The sequence below is a fragment of the Scomber scombrus genome, chromosome 17 (assembly GCF_963691925.1).
Source record: "Scomber scombrus chromosome 17, fScoSco1.1, whole genome shotgun sequence".
NCBI lineage: Eukaryota > Metazoa > Chordata > Actinopteri > Scombriformes > Scombridae > Scomber > Scomber scombrus.
Genome location: NC_084986.1, coordinates 750700 through 774432, shown reverse-complemented (window position 1 = coordinate 774432; position 23733 = coordinate 750700). Strand labels below are relative to the sequence as shown.

Here is a 23733-nt window from a genome sequence, read left to right as displayed (position 1 = left end):
TATCAGGGGTTTTGCGGGATATTAAAAAGCATTAAAAAAATCATTAAATGGATTTTGCAAAAATTAAGGCCTTAAATTGGCATTAAAAAGCATTAAATTAGATTCCAACAGGCATTAAAAATCTTAGATGATTTAGAACGAAAAAATATCAGTTTTCTTTGAATATAAAATTGATAATTTGTCGAAAAAATACGTAGCCTTAGTGTTATGGACATTTGCAACAAGTTTGCAAGTTTCAGCAGAAGTGGCTGGAGGTTGAAGTCTTTAAAACATGGTTGCAGCCTGTTAGTGGTCAGGTCGGAGAGGGATTTTGAAATGTTCGCAAAAAACGTTCAAACTGGGCACAATGGGTATTAACGCAGTGAAATCACACATGCAGAGTCTGATAGCCACCGGTCGGCAGTAAAAGCCAGTGTCTAGTTATTTTGCCGCGTCAGATAAAGTATCTGATAAAGTACCTGCTGCCACCACAACAGCAGCAACTGTGACCATTACAGCAGCAGCCGTTACCGAGGGAAAACTAGCAATCTTCAAGCAGTGTTTGGCACCAGTGCGACATTGCAGGCGGAGGTGTTCTGGTGTCTGAATACGCCATCTAATGAAGGCATTTCTAAATTGTTTGCGGCAAAGTTTCCTGATTCGCAAATCACAGTCTTTCACTTGTGGAAAGGACAAAACCAGCTACATTATAAATTTTGGACTGGCCCCGTACTTCAAAAACATATTGACTTCTGCAGTTAACAATGCAGGACCATTTGTGCTTGTGTTCGATGAAAGTTTCAACCAGTCCACAAAAAGTAAACAACTAGATGTCCATGTCCAATTTTGGGAAGCAGGCTGTGTCCAGTCCCGTTATCTTGGATCACAATTCAAAGACTGAGGATCTGCTGCACCATTTCAAAGTAAGTAGGCCTATATTATTTACTTGTGGTTCATGGAATTGTATTTGGATTGAACTTTGATGAAGAGAGACAGGTTTTATATAGACTACAAGGGTTACAGTACCTTTTGTATTCAGTTCATATAGTATACTACGTTTTTAATGCAAATCAAAATACCAATGTCTGTCATAGCTCATTGAATCTTATTGTAGGGCTGCACAATATTGGGAAAACGTGAAATGCAGTGTTGGGACTAACGTCGTTACTTGTAACCTCCTCTTTTGATACCGTTGAAGCAGCAAATGAAGATCACCTGATCTTAGCCAAACTTCAGTTTTTCATATCCAGAACATTTTGTCCATTCTTGACAAAATACCAGAATGATCAGCCAGTCTTGCCGTTTTTGACTTGAGAGAATTGATGATGGTAATAATCTAATTTTTGATTCATTTAAATGACATGATTTTTATTTTGAGCTGTATGGGCTTTTGAAGGTTTACTACATTGAATAACTATATATAATACCCTTGTGAGGTGGAATAGGAAAGCTGGTTAACAGGATCTTAAGTAACAAGACTTTATTTTTTCCTTTTATAGAATCTGATGAGACGTTTCATCAAAAGAGAGGTACTCCAAGACATCACTACCTATAAGCTGACCAAACTTGACGTTGATGACCAGCAGGCCACACTGACATTGGCTTGGGAGCAGAGTCTGTGCTTAAGGTAATGCATTATTCTTGTTCTATGAGTGCAAATAAAAATAAGACTACATTCATTCCGTATATATAACTAACATGATGTGTGCAATCCCTCCTTGCTTGGCTGTTCAGAACAAAATAGGTGAACTCAGTGCCCTTGATTTTTAGAAGGGACTGCAGAATGGTAATACAATGCAAGACAAGAGCCCTTTGAAATACCCCACTGTCAGGGAAGTTGCATGCTTGAACCCTACCATCATGAGCAGAGACCCAGAATGGTTGAATGGTGCAAGGAAAAGATGAAGTCTCTAGTTCAGAGATTTCTACAGGACAAGCAATTGACAGGAGGGGTTTCAACTGGTAGGAATGTTATAGCTTCGAAATAAAGGTTATGCACAGGTTACACTGTATTCTCAGTATATACTTTGATGTACCATAATATTAATAAAGGAAGCACATATAAGGTTGAATAGTATTGGTCCAAGCACTGAACCTCGTGAAACTCCATGTCTAACTTTTGTGTGCATGGAGGATTTATCATTAATGTACACAAACCGAAATCAGTCTGATAAATAGGACTTGAACCAGCATTAAGATCTAACAAAAGTAGTACAGAGAGTGCTGTCTCTGTGCTATGATGTGCTTTAAATCCAGACTGATAATCCTCCGATAAACTATTACTAAGTGGAAAGGTACACAACTCTCACAAGTTTTCACAAGTTCCACAACTGGCTGACTGCTTTCTCAACTATCTTAGAGAGAAATGGAAGATTAGATTTCAGCTACTTCAAAGGACTGTGGTACATGATTGAACACAAACTGAGCTGATGTCAAACAGACTGGGATGTCTGGTGGACATTTTCAGGAAAAACTTCACTTTAAGATCCTGATAAAATGGAATAACTAACAGCCACTAACAGCTGCTAGATGCTGCTTCAAGAAAACTTTACTCAAGTGAATATCAGAGTCAACACAGTTTTTACACATCAATTCAGTCCAGAGGAGATCATTTCACTACTTCTAATAGAAACTATATTCTGACATTAAAGCACAGTCAGTGATCCAAATGAAACCAGAGTGAAACCTCGTCCACCATCAACATTTAAACACAGGAAGCTGCTGTCACTTCCTGTTTCTATTGTTCACTGGTGAACAGAGTGAACAGTGATTTCAGCAGCTGTCTTCAGTCAGCAGTGTGACTGTTTGTCTCCACAGGAGGAGACTCTCACTTGGACAGAGGACACAGAGACACTGAGGAACCATAAGACCACCACGACCCAAACCCAGCATACAGAGGTTCAGTGAATGTGGTGTTGAAGGTGTGGAGGTGGATCAGTGTGTCAGAGGAGACTCTGTAGAAGGACAGAGTGCCAGCAGGACAGTTCACATACACTGCTACTCTGTCAGAAACAGAGGAGGAGGATGAGGAGGAGATGGGTATTACTCTCTTATTGTGACGGACAGAGTAACCAACTTCATCAGAGCAGATCAGACTCCAGGACTGATCGTTAAATCCAAACAAACAGTCTTTACTGTGTCCTTTCCTGCTGATTCCTCTGTAAGTCACTGATAGATTAACTCTTCCTCTCCACTCTACCTCCCAGTAACAGCGACCAGTCAGAACATTACTACACAGCAGCTGAGGCCAGCAGTCAAATCTGTCTGGATGATCAGGATATGTCTGATCCTCTCCCACATATGTCACCTTCCTGTTGTTGTCAGACAGTTTGAGGTTTCTGTACACTGTGTTTGTGTCCAGTGTGAGTTCACAGAAATCTGATGAAGAGAAGAAGAAACAACACAGCAGCAGTTTATCATCTGACACACCTGATGGATGTATTCTCTGTTTAACTTCTGATCTGTTGTTCATTTCTATAACGTTTCATGATGACACATTTTGTCAGTAATGTTTTAATGAATAAATACCACCAAGATCAACTTTGTATTTAAAGAGAAACTGACTGTGTGCTGTTTAGTTGTCATGAATCAAATTCAATCCACACTTACACTTCTTCAGACCAGGTTTTAACCTGTGCTCTCCACCATGGTCCACCCTGGAGGAAGAAACACAGTCAGAATGATTTTCTATCCAACATGAGTCCTAACTGCTGTTCAACATGAAGCAGTGTTCCTTAGTTTGTCAGAGTGACACAGAAACAGGCTGAAACTCATCTGTCTCAACTGTCTGCTGGATTCTTTCACTGAAGTCTGAGAGGAAAAGACCTGAAGAAGATGATGTGAAGAACAAATATGTCCTCCCACATGATAAATCACTATATTAAATATTGTTATTATTATTATATTGTTGTCCTGAGGATAGAGCCAGTCATCACTTCAATATGAAAAGTTATCAGAGAATAAATGCAGCAATGATATAGAAGAACATTTGACTGTAATTATTCCATGTGTTCATTCATTTGGTTTGAATGTATAATAATAATAGTTGAAAGACACAATAAGAAGAAACAACGAAAAGTTAGAAAGTTCTAAATAAAGTTCATGATACAAGTGAACTTCTTTATATAAACAGTAAATACATTAATAATAAAATAACAGATGGACTATCCTCTGATGAGTTCAGGGACACCAGGAGATCATGAAAGTTTAACTAAAGAACAACTTTAGGTCCACTTACTAGTTTTTTTTACAGAGGTTTCACTCACATTATATGATCTTCAAACTGTTACATCCATACCTGAGAGTTTCCAGCCTCCAATGTGGATCCTCCAGTCCAGCAGACAAAAGCTTCTCTCCTGAGTCTCCTGGATGATTGTAGCTCAGGTCCAGCTCTCTCAGATGGGAGGGGTTGGAGCTCAGAGCTGAGGCCAGAGAAGCACAGCCTTCCTCTGTGATCAGACATCCTGACAGACTGGAATTCAGAATATAAAGATAACTCAGTGTTGTAGATAATCATGTTAGCAGAAAAATGTGACAGATGTTTAACAAATTCATTAACTTGAACCTAAAGCAGGATGAAACATCTGTATCCAAAATACTACAAATTTGCAGTAATTAGATCTGAATGTAAAACATCAACTCTATCCACTGTATATAAAGTCAGAATCAGCTTTTTTGACCTGAGACTTTCCAGTGTACAGTGTGGACTCTCCAGTCCAGCAGAAAGCTGCTTCACTCCTGAAACCTGCAGGTTGTTGTTACTCAGGTCCAGATCTCTCAGACTAGAGGACTGGGAGCTGAGAACTGAGGACAGAGCTGCACAGCTTCTCTTTGAGAGGTTACAGCCACTCAGCCTGGAGAAGAATCAACAGAACAAAAGAGTTGCATCCATTACTTTTCTTCATTGAGCAAAGATTAAACCACATTAATCTGGATAGTTCTGTGTGCACCTACAGAGCTTTGTTGGAGGCTTTGACCACTGGCAGCAGCCTCAGAAGAGCCTCCTCTGAAGCAGAGTATTTCTTCAGGTCAAACACGTCCAGATCTTTTTCTGATGACAGTAAGATGAAGACCAGAGCTGACCACTGAGCAGGAGACAGTTTATCTGTGGAGAGACTTCCTGATCTCAGGTACAGTTGGATCTCCTCCACTAGAGAACGATCATTCAGTTCATTCAGACAGTGGAACAGATTGATGCTTCTCTCTGCAGACACATTCTCACTGATCTTCTTCTTGATGTACTTGATTGTTTTCTGATTGGTCTGTGAGCTACTTCCTGCCTGTGTCATCAGGCCTCGTAGGAGAGTCTGATTGGTCTGCAGTGAAAGCCCCAGGAGGAAGCGGAGGAACAAGTCCAGGTGTCCATTTGGACTCTTTAAGGCCTCGTCCACAGCATTCTGGTAGAGATGTTTTAGTTTAGTTTTGTCTTTAAAGACTTTAGACAACCAGGATGTTGTTTGTTCTTCTGCCAGCAGACTGACTCCAGACTTGATGAATGTCAGATGGACATGAAGAGCAGCCAGAAACTCCTGAACACTCAGATGGACGAAGCAGAACACCTTGTCCTGGTACAGCCCTCTCTCCTCTTTAAAGACCTCTGTGAACACTCCTGAGCACACTGAGGCTGCTCTGATATCGATGCCACACTCTGTCAGGTCTGATTCATAGAAGATCAGGTTGCCTTTCTGCTGCTGCTCAAAAGCCAATTTTCCCAGAGACTCAATCATCACCCTGCTCTCTGGACTCCAGTGTGGATCTCTCTCAGTTCCTCCATCATACTTGACGTTCTTCAGTTTGGCCTGAACCACCAGGAAGTGGATGTACATCTCAGTCAGGGTCTTGGGCAGCTCCCCTCCCTCTCTGCTTTTCAACACATCCTCCAGAACTGTAGCAGTGATCCAGCAGAACACTGGGATGTGGCACATGATGTGGAGGCTTCGTGATGTCTTGATGTGGGAGATGATGGTGCTGGCCTGCTCTTTATCTCTGAATCTCTTCCTGAAGTACTCTTCCTTCTGTGGGTCAGTGAACCCTCTGACCTCTGTCATGCCGACACACTCAGGAGGGATCTGATTGGCTGCTGCAGGTCGTGTGGTTATCCAGAGGCGAGCAGAGGGAAGCAGTTTCCCCCTGATGAGGTTTGTCAGCAGCACATCCACTGAGGTGGACTCTGTAACATCAGTCAGGATCTCATTGTTGTGGAAGTCCAGAGGAAGTCGACACTCATCCAGACCGTCAAAGATGAACACAACCTGGAACTCTTCAAACCTGCAGATTCCTGCTTCTTTGGTTTCAGTAAAGAAGTGATGAACAAGTTCCACCAAGCTGTACTTTTTCTCTTTCAGCACATTCAGCTGTCTGAAAGTGAATGGAAATGTGAAGTGTATGTCCTGGTTGGCTTTGTCTTCAGCCCAGTCCAGAGTGAACTTCTGTGTTAAGACTGTTTTCCCAATGCCAGCCACCCCCTTTGTCATCACTGTTCTGATTGGTTTATCTCTTCCAAGTGAGGCTTTAAAGATGTCTTCATGTCTGATTGTTGTTTCTGGTCTGTCTGGTTTCCTGGATGCTGTTTCAATCTGTCTGACCTCATGTTCCATGTTGACTTCTCCAGTTTCTTGCAGTATGATGTAGATCTCGGTGTAGAACTGTTCTAGAAGCTTTGAATTTCCTGCTTTTGTGATTTTCTCCAACAAATATTGAAATTTCTCCTTCAGGTTGGATTTGAGTTTATTCTGACACATGGCAAGAATCTCTGAATGAATGCAAGAGACAACATACATGGGAGATTAACATTAGAGTAAGAGTAATAGGCAAAATACAGCTACATGACATTATCTGTTGAAAAAAAAACTACAATTTTGAAGCCCGGGCTCCAAAATGACAGCCCAGAACACAGGAATGCATGAAAGAGTCATATTTTGGTAGGGGTGTCAAAATATAATTATAATGGGTGTCAATTGGGCCATTTTTGTCCCTAAGGATCCTAGAGGAACTATTTTGTCCTACAAACAACTTACAAATATACTATATTTTTCTCCTCACCAGTGTTGGAGGTAACATGTTAAACTACTCTGATTACTTCTTTAATGTAACGAGTAACCTAACACAGAACAATGGTTAAGCCACATCTCCACTACTCTCACACTGGTTTCTGGCATAGCCTGAGTAATGTGCATCCCAAATCATTGGAACACAACATCTGGTCTTGTGTGTCACCTAAGACAAAATTACAGTGTCCATAGTCTTCAACATATCAAAACAAACCTCATCCACCTCTGGCACCTTACCACTGTGAACCTCTCTGAGTACTTTAATAACCTGTACCTGTAACCTTGAGCTGGATGAGACTTCCCTCAAACGTTTCAGCCCAGTCTCCTCTGTAGAGGGTGTGTCAGTCAGGGTCAGGAGATTGTGAAATCATTGCTTCGTCTGTCAAGTAATATCTTCCAACTGCTTGCTAGAACCTCATTCGGGTCAACTTCTCCATGATCTCTCAGAACCATCCCACAACAGTTTTCCTTCTTTTACTAAGAGAAACTTAAGTCCTTCTGGCCTCCTGGTACCCGTCAGCCTTATGTGATTTTAATTTTTTAATTTTATATTTTTTAATTTTTACTGATAATAACAGTCATAGCATGACTTACGTTTAGAGATGGTGTGTGAGCATTGCTTATTCATCTTCCCCAGAACCTTTTTGGTCACCTGCAAAGTGTTTTCACTGTAGGTCTGGACCATCAGATCCACTGTGTCCAACTGGTCCGCCTTCTCCAGTCGACTCTTTGGGATTGTTGGGAGGTCTTCCAGGACCTCAGGCTGCTCCAGGTACCACTTAAATGTTTTAAAGTCATTTTCTCCCAAATTCTGTAAAGTTCTGAAGAGATCCTCTTTAGGGATAGAGTCCACTGTTTTTCCTCCCTGTATGAAAGAAAGAAAACCTTTTCAACCTTAAACAAAAATACAGTTCATCACATCCCATCTCATCACTCTGCTGCTCACTGTTTACCATCAAATGTTTCCAAAGTTTCAGTGGCTCTGGAGAGTGACTTGAATTAATCGATGAACTTTCACAGCAGTGAATAGAACATGCCTCTGTTATTGGAAATGGACCTTATACTGAGTTTAGAAAACAACAGATCAACATTGAGGATGTCACGAATTCAACAGACGCATCCCATAAAACAGAGTCTTCTTACGAACAAATTAAACCTTTTCATCTGTGAAACACTAGAGGTGTGTTATTTTATACCAGGAAACACTTCGAAAGGTTGGGCTTTGACAGCAGCTTGTCACATCAGCAACTCAGTTAGGAACAGGTCTGTTTATTCACAATAGTTAATAATAATTAAAATGATTAAAGATAATTATTAAAAACCAATACAGTTCTTATTATGAATTAATAATATTGGGGCACTACCCTGAGGTCAGGAGCCAATAACCAAACAGTGAAAAAAGGAGCATTAACATCTAAAAGATAAACAGTAATGATTTGAATTCAAGCACTGTTGCCATTAACAAGCTGTTATCATAGTATGTATGCCAACAATCACAGGAAATTGAGAGTTTGTTAACTTTAGCAATATCAATTATAAATCATCAATAATATTTAATTTAATAAACGTCTATAGTACAACTACACTAAGCAAGCAATCATGAACAACAGCGGTTATAAATAGCAAAACAACACAGCACTAGCAGAGATTGTTGGGATTGATAGGATTGTTGTTCCTTGTGACAGACTGAATGTAATGTGAAGACGTCCGAGTAAAAGTCATACTGTTAGTGAGCAAGTTCAAGTTCTTGTATGAGACTCACTGATTTCCATGAAGTACATAATATGAACATAATAAACACAAACATACAAAAAGTTCACTTAAAGTTCCGACCAATTTATATTGATATTAATAACAATAATTCAATTAGATTCAATCTAAAACAACTTTATGATGGTGTTTGTGCTGTGTGTTGGTGTACAGTCATGTGTGTAGAGTGACAACAAAAGAGGACTCAGCATACAACCCTGTGGGGCTCTGGTGTTGAGTGTCAGGGAGGAAGAGTGATGGGTCCCGAGCCTGACCATCTGTGACCGGTTGGTTAAAAAGTCCTTAACCCAGCTGCATGCGTGCTGGTTTACACCCAGGTCCAGCAGCTTGGTCTCCATTCTGCTGGGGATGATTGTATTAAATTCAGAGCTGAAGTCTATAAACAGCCACCTCACAGATGTTCCAGGCCCTTCATCACAGTGGAGATCTACACAGTCGGGAGCTACTGGTCTGAAGTCATTAAGGCTGCTGATGTATGTTTTTTTTCGGGACAGGAACGATGGTGGCAGATTTAAGGCATTTGGGGACAATACATGTAGACAGGGAGGTTAAAGATTTAGCTGAATACCTCTGCCAGCCGGTCAGTGCAGGGAGTGCCCTCCCTGGAATACCATTAGGACCAGAGGCTTTCCTGGGGTTAACGCCTCAGAGCAATCTCTTCTGTGCTGACAGTAAGTCTGAGGGTGGAGGCAGCAGGTTGCCAGTGGCTGTTTTGGTCACCTCAAAGCAGGCAAAGAAGTGGTTCAGTTCCTCTACGAAAGTGTCACTGCTGCTGGATACTTTGCCATGCCTTCCGTGGGTCTCCCTCACTGAAATGCCCATTTTGTGCCTGTAGTCTTACTTAGCCACCTCAATGGCTCTCTTCAGGTTGGACCTGGCAGTTCTGTAAAGGTCATTGTTGCCAGACGTAATCTTATTGGTTTCATTCTTTTTCCTGTTTTACTGTCTCTGTTCTGGTGCAGCGCTGCAGTTCACTTGGAGAGAATCACAATAAATTCTAGCCTGAATCTTGAGAAAAAGTGGTTTGTTCCTCTCAGAGCTCAACAAAAACTAAAAACATCAAACAGCTGTGATGTTCTTACCTGTTCATCCATCTGCAGACGTTAACCCTCGGTGTCTCTGTGCTTCTGAACGTCTGCTGTCTCTCTCACCCTCGATACTCAACCATCTGATGACATCACTCTGACAGCAGAGAACAAGTCTGTGGGATGAAATGATCTTCAGTAAAACCATTTAAACTGACTGCATATCAATAATAATGATAATTATTATAGTTTGATCTCTTTAAAACATTCAGGGTAACAATTTCTGTAAACCCCAATGTTTGTTATATAAACATTTATTAATGTCTTTGTTAACATCTTTAACTCCTTATGAAGTGTCCTTCTCCATTTTAATATCATACATTTCTGAATACAGTTCCTATATGTTTCTGATGACCTGCTGCACCTCACATGAGGCAGATCAAATCTTTTCCTTTCACGTCTTTACGTCTTCCAGCTCACTCACCATGTCGGCTTCAGCTAACCTTGTGTGTCGACTTCAGATTTTTCTTTGAAGGAATAAAATCTGTGGCGAGGCTTTATTTTACAGCTCCTTTCATTTTATTCTGACTTCCCAGAAATGTAACGGTTCATTTTTAAGACATTTTACAGAGAGGGTGGTGCCGTTTGTTACAAATTGTAAGAACAAACAGAACTGTGTGTCAAAATATATATGAGCTCATTAGGTTGCTTCAAACTTCCTGCTAACTTCCTTAAAGTGGCTGCTGTGTTACTATTACGTCATTTGGTTGTATACAGGAAATGTTGTCATTACAGCATTTTTAAGAACAACGTTATGCTGATGTGTAGTTTGACACACACAACTACACACTGAAAACTGAGTATTTTTTGTTAGTTAAAGAGTTGCAGACTGATACACATCAGGCCACAGACCTGTATTTGAAAAGATGTAGAGTCAGTGATCCCCATCTGATCAGATTTAGTTATTCCAGTGGTAAGTGTTGGGTTAAAGTTAAGGTTAGTGTACAAATCTCTTAATAGATCATCCCTCCAAGCTGCTCCAATCTAGCACCAGCTCTTCTAGATACATAAGACACACAAAAGCTTGTGTATCCTACTGCAGACTTTCAGCAGACTTTCTTACAATCCAAAGCAACCAGACTGTCAAAATATGGTTCTACTGTGAATAAGCAGCCTTTTATGTAAAGCCTTATTATAGGTAGAAATATCAAACAGTTTTAAACAATAAATCATATTTTAGAGAAATACTCACTTCAATCCCTGATCTAATAATACTGTAATCAATCCCCAATTATGCTGATAAGTCATAACAGGTAGTCACTGACATTGTATCATCAAACACAGGTATCGTTACAGCTGAAATATCAATTTGTCTTAGGTGAGAAAGGTGATTACATACCTGAGACTCCGTGCTCTGCAGTCTGACAGCCTTTGAGAGACACACTGACTAGCTCACACATACGTGTTTTACTTTCAGCCACCGCCCAACACAACCACTAACAGAAGTGCTCAATCCATCACGTGCACACCTCATGTGTAGTAACACGTCTGCAAACGTACATCACCACCCTTCATGTTGTCATGCCTTCCTGTACAGCTTCCTGTTCTTGTATTCAGTTCCTCCTTCTAACAGCCACTTCTTAAAATCATCATGTGTATTTTGCAGTTTTCTGTTCCTACTTTCCTAACAGATGAGACACTCAATTCATCGACACCGTACACACTGCATGACATTGATGAGACATATGACTTAAAACAGAACAATGTGGTTTTTACATTTCCCTACACTGGATTAAAGATCATCAAAGTATTAGTACAATAATATAGTCATTTCTCCAACTGCACTTCTAATATCATCTTCTTCCTCCACACAAATAGTAATACTTTGCCACAGAGCATTGTTATTGTGAATATCCAGTGAGTATAACAAAGAAAACTACACAAAAATACCTGTCATGACACAAAGAATATCATGTAGATCCCATGTCTTTTATGCACTGGTTGTATTTATATACTCCATATTAGCATTGATGGTTCTTGTATGTATGTATGTACAGTGCTGCTCGAACACTTTACAATTTTCTCTATTTCTGCTTAAATATGACCTTAAACATGATTTGAATTTTACACAAGTCCTAAAACTAGATAAAGAACCCGATTAAAGAAACCAGACAAAAATATTTTTTATTTTATTTATTTAGGAAAATGATCCATCATCCCTGCACATCAGCTTATAATGATTTTACCAGTCTTAACGGGGACGTTGGTGAGCTTCTTAATTAACTGCCTGCTTTAGGTCCTTCCACAGTATTTCTGTAGAATTAGGGATGGGACTTTATCTCAGCCATACCAAAACATCTGTCCACAGAACATTTTTCCATTCACTTTCTGGCTTATAAATGCGGTCTTGAGCAAACTGTAGATGGCAGGAATGTTCTTTTTGGAAAGTTGTGGCTTTCTATTTGCAACTCTGCCATACACGCCATTGATGTTCAATGTTCTCCTGATGGTGGACTCATGAACGTTGACTGTAGCCACTGCAAAAAAGTATTTTAGTTTCCTAGATGCTAGCCTGCAGTCCCTGTGGCTTCCTGGACTATTACACACCTGCTTTTAGTGTGATCTTTGTTGTTCAACCACTCCTGGGGAGATAAAACACTGGTGTTGGATGTCTCCCATTTCTACACAATCTACCTGATAGTCGACTGTTGGAGTCCAAACTCTTAAGAAATGGCTTTGTAATCCTTTGCAGCATGCTGAGTATCAGAATCTCTTCAGCTAAGGTTCTCAGAAATCTCCTTTGTTTGAGCCATGACACACTTCCACAAGCCTGTGTTGTGAAACTCAGATTTTTACAGTGAAGACCCTCAGTCAAATTGATCAAAGCTGTTTGACCAGTTCTGATGCTTCCTGTATTTTCACTGATGATGGGAGATTAAAATCAAACTGCTCTTGGTGTTACCTATTAATCACTAACAGTGATACAACACAATGTGATCAAAGTGATGGTGTTCATCAGACATTTACAGATTTCTCTGGTAGGATTCTCACCTGCTGAACTCACTTCAGGTCAACTTACAGACACTTTCCAACTTCGTGTGTAGAGGAAACACTGGGAGAGAAGAAGCTGCTCATTCTCCCTCGTCAGTCCTGCTGTCTGTGTGTATTTGATCTGAAGATACTGTCACATCCTCATAACTTCACAGTCCAAGTCTAAACAACATCAGAGTGACGTGAAAACCAGTCTAACCAGTCAGTGTCAGGGAAATCACACCATTGATGTAGTTCTGCTATCTGTCCACTAGATGGTGCTAACTGACCACGAATTAATCTAAAGAGCCTGAGCTCTCTGGTGGGGCCCTTCACTCTGTTCCTGAGGATGTCATCACATCCTCATAACTTTACGATCCATGTCTAACTAATTAATTGAAAGTAATCATGCTGCATTATTCAAAAATGGCTGGAAGCCAGCCTTCTGGCAAAGACCATTTTTGTGTAGCACTTTATTAAGGGTCACTCATGCACTTTTTACTCAACCCAAAATGCTGCTAAATGTCTGTCTGAATGGTGGAAACGAATGACGGTTTTTTTAATTATTTTATTTTATTTTATTAATTTTATTACATGTTTGATTGTTTTTTAATGTAGTTTTTTTACTACCCCATTTTCTTTAATGCACTGTAAGGAGTTGGTGAGAAACGACTTTTCGTTTCAGCCTGTGTATGCAAATACATGTGTGTGAAATGACAATAAAGAAATCTTGAATCTTTATTCATTCATCCAGACAGAAAAGAATTAAAAAAGAAGTAAATCTGGGAGCAGAAAAATACAAAAGGATATTGAATGAGCTGAATTGAAGAAAAAATTTGAGGCCTGTCCTCATAATTATGAGATCTTTCGCTTTATTTAATAGATACTTAAGTCATAGTTATGAAATAACTCATTATAACTTCATAAGTTATTTTCAATTCAATTTTATTTACAAAGAAATTCACAAAATAATTCATCACAGGACACTTTTCACATAGAGCAGATCTAGACTCTTTAATTTATAGAGACCCAACATTCCCACATTAAAAGCACTTGGTGACAACAGCAAGGAAAAACTCCTTAAACCGGAAGAAAGCTCAAACAGAACCGACTCTAGGTGGGCGGCCATCTGCCTTGTCTGGCTGGGAGGGAGAGTGAAATAAGAAAGAAGAACTTCTAGGTTCCTTACAGTGGTGCTGCAGGCCAAAGTAATGTCATCCAGAGTAGTTATATCATTACATAATGTGTTTCTAAGCACAATAAATTCAGATTTATTAAGTTAAGGCCTGAAGCCCTTAACTTGCTGAAGATGGCGCCAGCATGTGCGGCCTGCCGTCTGCCAGCTCTGCTGTGTTTGATATTTGCTGTTGTATTACTTTGTGATCTCTGCCAAGATTCCTTTGCTCTGTTTGTGTATGATCGCCAAGCACTTCTTGGCATTAGAGCATCTCAAAAAACACTGCCAAACTTTGATTTGGGTGATCAAACCTCGGGTCTTCCTCCTCCACTGGCGTCTGTGCCAGCTTACCTGCTGCACTCACCGGCTGTCATCCTACGGAGGAAGCGCTCCAGAAGACGCGGAAAGAGGGCAGGTGTCTTGGTGAAACTCAAGATCCTCAGACGATCCACCTGTTGGACCGATCCTCGCCTTCTTGTCAGAGGATCTCATGTGCGGCCCTTGTGTCTTCGTTGGATCCAGCCTGTTGTTCCTTCCCGCCAAGCCGCTGGATGCCTTCACCTGCCGGCGGAGGTCCCCCCTCCCAGATGTCGGGCCCGCAGCGGCGGTGTGGATCTTAGGAATCTCCGGCCTCTGCGCCGCGTTCTCACCCAGGCCCGCGAGGAGATTACTCTTAGCCTGGCTCTCTTAAATGCTAGATCGCTAGCAAACAAGACTTTTGTCGTGAGTTGGATTTCATGTTTTTGACAGAGACGTGGATTCAAGTTGGTGAGTCTATTCAGTTCTCCGAGCTGCTCCCCCCTAACTGTCTCTTTTTTAACTCCCCCCGAACCACCGGCCGAGGTGGAGGGGTAGCATCTGTATTTAAATCCAGTTTTCAGTGTCGATTGTCACCGTCGATCTCTTTCTCCAGCTTTGAGCTGCAGACATTCATTGTAGACTTTACTACACCCGTCCTGTGCGCTGTAGTCTATCGTCCGCCTCAGTTCAATAAGGATTTTATAAAGGACTTTGTGGCAGGAGTGTCAGTGAACTATGATCGGTTTTTAATTGTTGGGGACTTTAATATCCATGTCTGCTGCGAATCCCGTCCCTTGGTGAAAGACTTTCTGAATCTCATTGACTCTTTTAACCTTACTCAGTCTGTGTCTGATCCGACACATGAGAAAGGTCACACACTGGACCTTATATTATCTTTTGGTCTGCAGTTAAATGTCAGTGAGATTTGTGACTCACTTATGTCCGATCACTTCGCTGTTTTATTTAATATTACACTGCCTCTATCCCATGTGAAACGGTGCGCCACGAACCGCCGTGTGCGCACAATTAACCCTTCCACTGCTTCAGATTTTTCTGAAGCTTTTAATCATTCTGTGCTACATACTGAGGATCAGTATGGTACTCTTACTCCCGATGAACTTTTAGACACTTTTAATTGTACTTGCATTGACATATTGGATTTGGTGGCGCCTTTTAGGTGTAAACGCCCCAAGCCAGTAACAGAGCCATGGCTTAATGACACCACTCGCACTTTAAGACGTGTATGTAGACGCGCCGAGAGGAAGTGGAAGAAAGATCATCTACACGTTTCTTTGGACATTTTAAAAAACAGTCTATTGCAGTATCAGAAAGCTGTTAAAACTGCCAAGAGTCTGTTCTTATCCAATCTTGTGTCTGCTAATAGCCATAAACCTCAGTTCCTTTTCAACACCTTAAATACTCTTTTAAACCCCTGTAACCACAATGGTGTTGTTCCTTCACTTAAGCTGTGTGAAGATTTCCTAAGGTTTTTCATTGACAAGATCTCAGATATTAGGTCCTCTCTTTTGCCGTCTGCATTAGATCCTGCCGTCTCTCCCATTTGCCCTGATGTTTTTGACACATTTGAGCAAGTGTCTCTTTCAGCTTTAACTGATATTGTCCAGCACCTCAGGCCTTCTCACTGTCCTCTTGACAGCATCCCACCCCGTCTTTTTAAGGACGTTTTCCATATTATTGGGCCCTCTGTTATGGATCTGATAAATTCATCTTTGATGTCTGGATGTTGTTTGTCTCCACAGGAGGAGACTCTCACTCAGACAGAGGACACAGAGACACTGAGGAACCAGACTGACAAAACCCAAACCCAGCATACAGAGGTTCAGTGAATGTGGTGTAGAAGGTGTGGAGGTGGATCAGTGTGTCAGAGGAGACTCTGTAGAAGGACAGAGTGCCAGCAGGACAGTCCACATACACTGCTACTCTGTCAGAGAAAGAGAAGGAGGTGGAGGAGGGGATGTGTGTTTCTGTCTTATTGTGACGGACAGAGTAACCATAATTACAACAGATCAGACTCCAGGACTGATTATTATATCCAAACACACAGTCTTCACTGTATCCTCTCCTGCTGATTCCTCTGTAACTCACTGATATGCTAACTCTTCCTCTCCACTCGACCTCCCAGTAACAGCGACCAGTCAGAACATTTCTACACAGCAGCTGATAGTAGCCGTCAAATCTGTCTGGATGATCAGGATGATCATATGACTGATCCTCCTCCACATATGTCATCTTCCTGTTGTTGTCAGACAGTTTGAGTTTTCTGTTTGCTGTGTTTGTGTCCAGTGTGAGTTCACAGAAATCTGATGAAGAGAAGAAGAAACAACACAGCAGCAGTTTATCATCTGACGCACCTGATGGATTTATTCTCTGTTTAACTTCTGATCTGTTGTTCATTTCTATAAAGTTTCATGATGACACATTTTGTCAGTAATGTTTTAATGAATAAATACCACAAAGACCAACTTTGTATTTAAAGAGAAACTGACTGTGTGCTGTTTAGTTGTCATGAAACAAATTCAATCCACACTTACACTTCTCCAGACCAGGTTTTAACCTGTGCTCTCCACCATGGTCCACCCTGGAGGAAGAAACACAGTCAGAATGATTTTCTAGCTGTACCACCACATACCAGCCTCTTGGGAACCTCAACTCATACTTCTCTAACTCCCAATAGATCCCAGGCTTCCTCTCCTCAATCAGTGAGGGCAGAAAACTGGAGACGTGACAGGCACAGCCGCAAGTTACAATACAACTATAACGTCACTCTAATATTATATATAGCTACTGGCACCAGCTAGCATTGTCCCTTTAGTAACATCTACATCTTGTTACAAATTAAATCAATCTAATGTCGCCTGCATAAAGTCTAATGTTATGTGTATCCATCGCAAGTTACAACACAACTAAGCTAAAGTCACTAAGTTAAAGGCGCATTGTTCGCCTTCACACACACCAGGGTGCCAAATACTGACACAACTAATCTAACATCACATCAGTAACATCTATCATCATGTGCACCGGGTTGCAAGTTACTAAAACAACTAATCTAATGTCACTTCAGTGTCACCTGCCATTACATGTGCACAGTTGCAAGTTACTAATACAACTAATCTAAAAAAAATTCAATATCATCCGTGTCACAAGCACAAGGTTGCAAGTTGCTTATAAAAGTGATATGAAGTCATTTCAGTATCATCTCTCTTGACGTGCTAGTTACTTGTACAGCTAACAAAACGTCACTTCAAAATCACCTGCCATTACAAGCATTGTAAGCAGGGAAACCTGACACTGGGGTTTCCCTGGTGATTGATCATTCTCCACCAAAAGGCCAGCTGAGATAATGCAGCTTTTGCTTGCAAACATTCTTGAACATCTTCAAGTGTTCATGAGATCTACCCAGTCATTATTGCTTTATGACAAGTACAATGTATATCTGTTGTTAGATCTCTTCACCATGACCATTTCATTATCTGTGCCCCTTTCCCTTATCTTAGCATCTTCTGCTTTTTTTCTAAACTCCTAACTGACAGCCAGGCTTGGTATCCATCCAATCCCAGTTAATTTCACTGCTCAGAGCTAGTTAAAATCCTCAGCAGCTTCCACTTACTGCCAATGTAGTGTCAGTCTCTATCCACACCATCTGCTCTAGATTCCTAACACTGCTCGAAATTCATAGTCATTATTCATTTACCCTTGCAACTCTTCAATCTGACCCAAGCTGCCATGGCTGCTTTCAGACTGGTCTTCCTTCTCAGATGACACCGTCTCTCTCTTAACCCAACCAGTCCAGGCAGATGGCTGCCCAACTAGAGTCAGGTTCTGTTAAAGGTTTTTTCCAATAAAAGGGGACGTTCTCCTTGTCGTCATTGCCAAGTGCTGCTCATAGGACAACACTGAGTAAATTAAAAGGATGGTCTTGACCTGCTCTGTATGAAAGTGTAATGAGATAACTCAAGTTGCGATCTGGCGATATATTTTAAAAAACTGTCTTGACTCGTCTACATAAAAACAGTACCATTCACCATTCACATCTTAAATATCTTTAGATCTGCTCAATCATGCTCAGATCTCTTCAATTGGAGGTTTTGGGGGTCCACACTGACTGTGTGTTATGGTAAACTTATAAGCCTCCCCGCAACACAGTCAGCAAGAAGAAGAACCATGCTCATCAATTGTATTGTCTAAATAAATCATTTAAGCGCATCTTGTGACGATACACGATACAAGTGAAGTGAGATCATAAAAGTTTAATAAAGAATAACTTTAGGTCCACTTGTTTTTTCCTTAGGTTTCACTCACATCACATGATCTTCAAATTGTTACGTCATGAATCAACATTTATGTTCTGAATCAAAGTTGTTTACCTGAAAGTGTCCAGTCTGTCCATACCTGAGAGTGTCCAGTCCAGCAGACAAAAGCTTCTCTCCTGAGTCTCCTGGATGATTGTAGCTCAGGTCCAGCTCTCTCAGATGGGAGGGGTTGGACCTCAGAGCTGAGGTCAGAGAAGCACAGCCTTCCTCTGTGATCAGACATCCTGAAAGACTGGAAAATGTTGATAGCACAATGTTTTGTAGTAATATAAGTGCCAAGTACATCCTACAGATGTTGATAAGATAACTGTCATAAATCTGAAAGTAAAGTAGCAACTATAATCTGCATAAGAAGTCTCTCAGAACCAGCTTTATTGTCAGCTTTCGCAACAAAGAAATTATGCATGATGTATACTGACCTGAGAGTCTTCAGTGTACAGTGTGGACTCTCCAGTCCAGCAGAAAGCTGCTTCACTCCTGAATCCTGGAGGTTGTTGTTACTCAGGTCCAGCTTTCTCAGATGGGAGGGGTTGGAGCTCAGAGCTGAGGCCAGAGAAGTACAGCCTTCCTCTGTGATCAGACATCTTGACAGACTTGAAATATAGAAAGAATGACCATGCAATGTTTTTTAATCTGTTAGATACTAGATGTTTACAATCTTTACCAACACGGACCTAAAGCAGGATGACATTTTTAACACCTGTATCCTGACCTGAGAGTTTCCAGTGTACAGTGTGGACTCTCCAGTCCAGCGGAAAGCTGCTTCACTCCTGAATCATGCAGGTTGTTGTTACTCAGGTCCAGATCTCTCAGACTAGAGGACTGGGAGTTGATAACTGAGGACAGAGCTGCACAGCTTCTCTCTGAGAGGTTACAGCCACTCAAACTGAAAACAGATTAAACAAAATGTTTGCCATTCATAAAATGAACATATTTAACATTATTCATTCATGTTATTTCATCCACTTACAGAGCTTTATATGAAGCTTTGACCACTGGCAGCAGCCTCAGAAGAGCCTCCTCTGAAGCAGAGTATTTCTTCAGGTCAAACACGTCCAGATCTTTTTCTGATGACAGTAAGATGAAGACCAGAGCTGACCACTGAGCAGGAGACAGTTTAACTGTGGAGAGACTTCCTGATCTCAGGGACTGTTGGATCTGCTCCACTAGAGAATGAACATTCAGTTCATTCAGACAGTGGAACAGATTGATGCTTGTCTCTGCAGACACATTCTCACTGATCTTCTTCTTGATGTACACAACTGTTTTCTGGTTGGTCTGTGAGCTACTTCCTGTCTGTGTCAGCAGACCTCGTAGGAGAGTCTGATTGGTCTGCAGTGAAAGACCCAGGAGGAAGCGGAGGAACAAGTCCAGGTGTCCATTTGGACTCTTTAAGGCCTCGTCCACAGCACTCTGGTAGAAATGTGTCTGGGATGTTGTTTGTTTTTCTTCCAGCAGATTGACTCCAGACTTGATGAATGTCAGATGGACATGAAGAGCAGCCAGAAACTCCTGAACGCTCAGATGGATGAAGCAGAACACCTTGTCCTGGTACAGCCCTCTCTCCTCTTTAAAGACCTCTGTGAACACTCCTGAGCACACTGAGGCTGCTCTGATATCAATGCCACACTCTGTCAGGTCTGATTCATAGAAAATCATGTTGCCTTTCTGCAGCTGCTCAAAAGCCAGTTTTCCCAGAGACTCAATCATCTTCCTGCTCTCTGGACTCCAGTGTAGATCTGTCTCAGCTCCTCCATCATACTTGACGTTCTTCATTTTGGACTGAACTACCAGGAAGTGGATGTACATCTCAGTCAGGGTCTTGGGCAGCCCTCCTCTCTTTCTGCTTTTCAACACATCCTCCAGAACTGTAGCAGTGATCCAGCAGAAGACTGGGATGTGGCACATGTTGTGGAGGCTTCGTGATGTCTTGATGTGGGAGATGATGGTGCTGGCTTGCTCCTCATCTCTGAATCTCTTCCTGAAGTACTCCTCCTTCTGTGCGTCAGTGAACCCTCTGACCTCTGTCACCATGCCGACACACTCAGGAGGGATCTGATTGGCTGCTGCAGGTCGTGTGGTTATCCAGAGGCGAGCAGTGGGAAGCAGTTTCCCCCTGATGAGGTTTGTCAGCAGCACATCCACTGAGGTGGACTCTGTAACATCAGTCAGGATCTCAGTGTTGTGGAAGTCCAGAGGAAGTCGACACTCATCCAGACCGTCAAAGATGAACACAAGCTGGAACTCTTCAAACCTGCAGATTCCTGCTTCTTTGGTTTCAGTAAAGAAGTGATGAACAAGTTCCACCAAGCTGTACTTTTTCTCTTTCAGCACATTCAGCTCTCTGAAAGTGAATGGAAATGTGAAGTGTATGTCCTGGTTGGCTTTGTCTTCAGCCCAGTCCAGAGTGAACTTCTGTGTTAAGACTGTTTTCCCAATGCCAGCCACTCCCTTTGTCATCACTGCTCTAATTGGTTCATCTCTTCCAGGTGAGGCTTTAAAGATGTCTTCATGTCTGATTGTTGTTTCTGGTCTGACTGGTTTCCTGGATGCTGTTTCAATCTGTCTGACCTCATGTTCATCATTGACCTCTGCAGTCCCTCCCTCTGTGATGTAGAGCGGTGTGTAGATCTGATTCATAAGGGTTGGGTTTCCTGCTTTAGCGATCCCTTCAAACAGACACTGGAACTTCTTTTGCAGGTTAGACTTGAGTTTACGTTGACACTTTTCAGCAGGGGTTCCTGAATGAACAAACAACAAATGAAATCAATCAGATGATTCTACAGTAAATTGGTAGAATGTAAACACTAAACTGCAGATGTTTATATTTTCCTCCACTATGAGATCTATTCAGCTCATCAGTTGTGGACAAACAGTTTCTGGCTGTTTTCAGCTCAGAAGAATTCATAGATCTGATGCAGATGTGTGTATCATATTAACAGCAGAGTTTGAAATATAAACCTCCCATGTTGCCACCATTTCCTCTCCATCATGTTAAATCTGTTAAAATCCTCTTACTGCTCTGCAGACGCTCAGCCAGCTCCTCCTGCTTCATTCTCCTCAGGAAGTGCAGTGCGATCTCAAGAAATGCCTCTCTGCTGCTCCTCCTCTGCTCTTCCTCCTCACCATCCAACACCTCCTCATCCTCACTCTGACTCTCTAAGCATTCTGGGTAATCTGGACTCAGATCCTTTTGCATCTTCTTCAGCTCGTTCTTCACAAACCTGCTGATGTTCTCCTCCAGCAGCTGGAACAGAATCAAATGTAAATGTAACTGGTAGAAGTCAACATCAGATCATCAATGACAGACTGAAAAGCTGCTGGTCTACAGAGTGCAGCATGGAGACTGTTAGGACCAGAATGATAGTTTAGTATTTAGTCTGTGGCTGTTGTAGTTAGCAGTAGTAGCTGTGCTTTACATTTACACACCATAAATATGGAGTCCAGCTGTGTTTGATGCTGCTGGACAGACTGACCACTGAGAACCTCTGAGCTCTGCTGATGAACTCTGTGAAGAAAAGATGAAGTCTCAGAATAAATAATGACACTCAGTGTTAAAGGTGTTGTGTTCTATCACAGTGAATCCAGTTAAAACACTCGGCTGTTCTGTCTTACCTCTGATCATTTGTCTCTGTAAAGACTTTGTACCTCTGTTTAAACACTGTTATACAGATAAAGTTTGTGGTTTTCATAAAAGTGTTTGTAGGAGGAGTGTGTGTGTTTGTGTTTATGAGGACATTGTGTGTAAAAACTGTTTCAGTCAATCAAACTTCTTCTTATATGAGTTGGATAATAACAGACAAACACTTTACAGTATGACCTCTGATCAGCTGACTGATGTCCATGTTGGAATTTAACAGGTTCACCCATAGACCGGTCACTCTTCATGGACACACAGCTGGGTTCAGGAGGATCTGGTCTCTGCTGATGGATCCTGATGGAAATAAATACACAGTCATAATTATTCTCATGCCTCTTCTCTGGTAAATACTCTAAATTCAACATCTGTTGTCATTCCTACAGCTCTCAACTGTATCCCATAGCCTTCATCAGATAATGGATTTGTTCAGGTATGGTCATTACTTTCTATATTTTTTTATTGTCAAGAAATCTCGTGCATAGCCACAACAAGCTATTCAAGCTGAAAGCTGCATTGGGAAGTTCTGTCCTCAGTGAGTCACCCAGTGCAGCGATGTGGCTCACTGACCTGTTTTAATAGTTTTTGGACAACATCATGATAATAAGATATATCAGGCTTTAATACACACACAATACTCCACAGTATCCACTGGGAAGAGGTCATTCACTGAAGAAGACCATGGAATACAACAGAAAGTTCTGGAACGAACTAAGTTAGTAAAACTGTTTAGAGTTTTTCCTACAGTTATGTATCACTGAGGTCAAGAATTCAATGTCATCAACCAAACTTCTTCTTATGAGAGTTGGATAATAACAGACAAACATTTTACAGTCTGACCTCTGATCAGCAGGCTGATGTCCATGTTTGAATTTAACAGGTTCACCCATAGACCGGTCACTCTTCATGGACACACAGCTGGGTTCAGGAGAATCTGGTCTCTGCTGATGGATCCTGATGGAAACAGAGAAGAGATAAAACAAGTGTAACTACAGTGTTGATCCTGAAGATTGTGTGTTTTGTTGTACGACAGCTACGACACATCAGGTGTTTCTACATAAACCTGCAGTAAGAAACTGATCCACACAGCTACAACAAACTGACATTGTTAGCTTGGCTAACTAGCTTAGAGAGCACAGATGCATCTCTGATCTTCCCAGGACACAGTCTGCTCAAACATGATCTCCTGCTATGAGACCTTTGACAGCAGGACAGCATCAGGTCAGTGATGTTGGTGGAGACCAAGAAAAACCACACAGCTGATCATCACTGAACACAACCTGTCGTTGTTTGAGTGACAGCTGCCATCTAGTTGCCGTAGTAACAGTGAGGTGTAGCAGTGGTGCAGTTCAGATGACGTATATATATGTGGACAGATGTCCTCATTCAGAGGAGGAGGGATGGATGGAGGCATTAACCCAATACTGGACTTTGT

General features: G+C 41.5%; 1 protein-coding gene and 1 pseudogene across 1 annotated transcript; both read right to left on the bottom strand.

Annotated features, from left to right (window-relative positions):
- Window positions 1-2400: 2400 nt before the first annotated feature.
- On the bottom strand, window positions 2401-9620 carry LOC133997986 (NLR family CARD domain-containing protein 3-like). Its single transcript, XM_062437725.1, has 8 exons — window positions 9469-9620; window positions 9053-9137; window positions 7623-7893; window positions 4933-6730; window positions 4659-4832; window positions 4277-4450; window positions 3589-3635; window positions 2401-3357 (listed from the first exon to the last, which is right to left on the bottom strand). The coding sequence occupies exons 1-8, from the start codon at window positions 9618-9620 to the stop codon at window positions 2807-2809; spliced, it is 3252 nt and encodes a 1083-aa protein (XP_062293709.1). The 3' UTR covers window positions 2401-2806.
- A 6469-nt stretch (window positions 9621-16089) lies between these two features.
- On the bottom strand, window positions 16090-23163 carry LOC133997985 (NLR family CARD domain-containing protein 3-like; annotated as a pseudogene).
- Window positions 23164-23733: the final 570 nt, after the last annotated feature.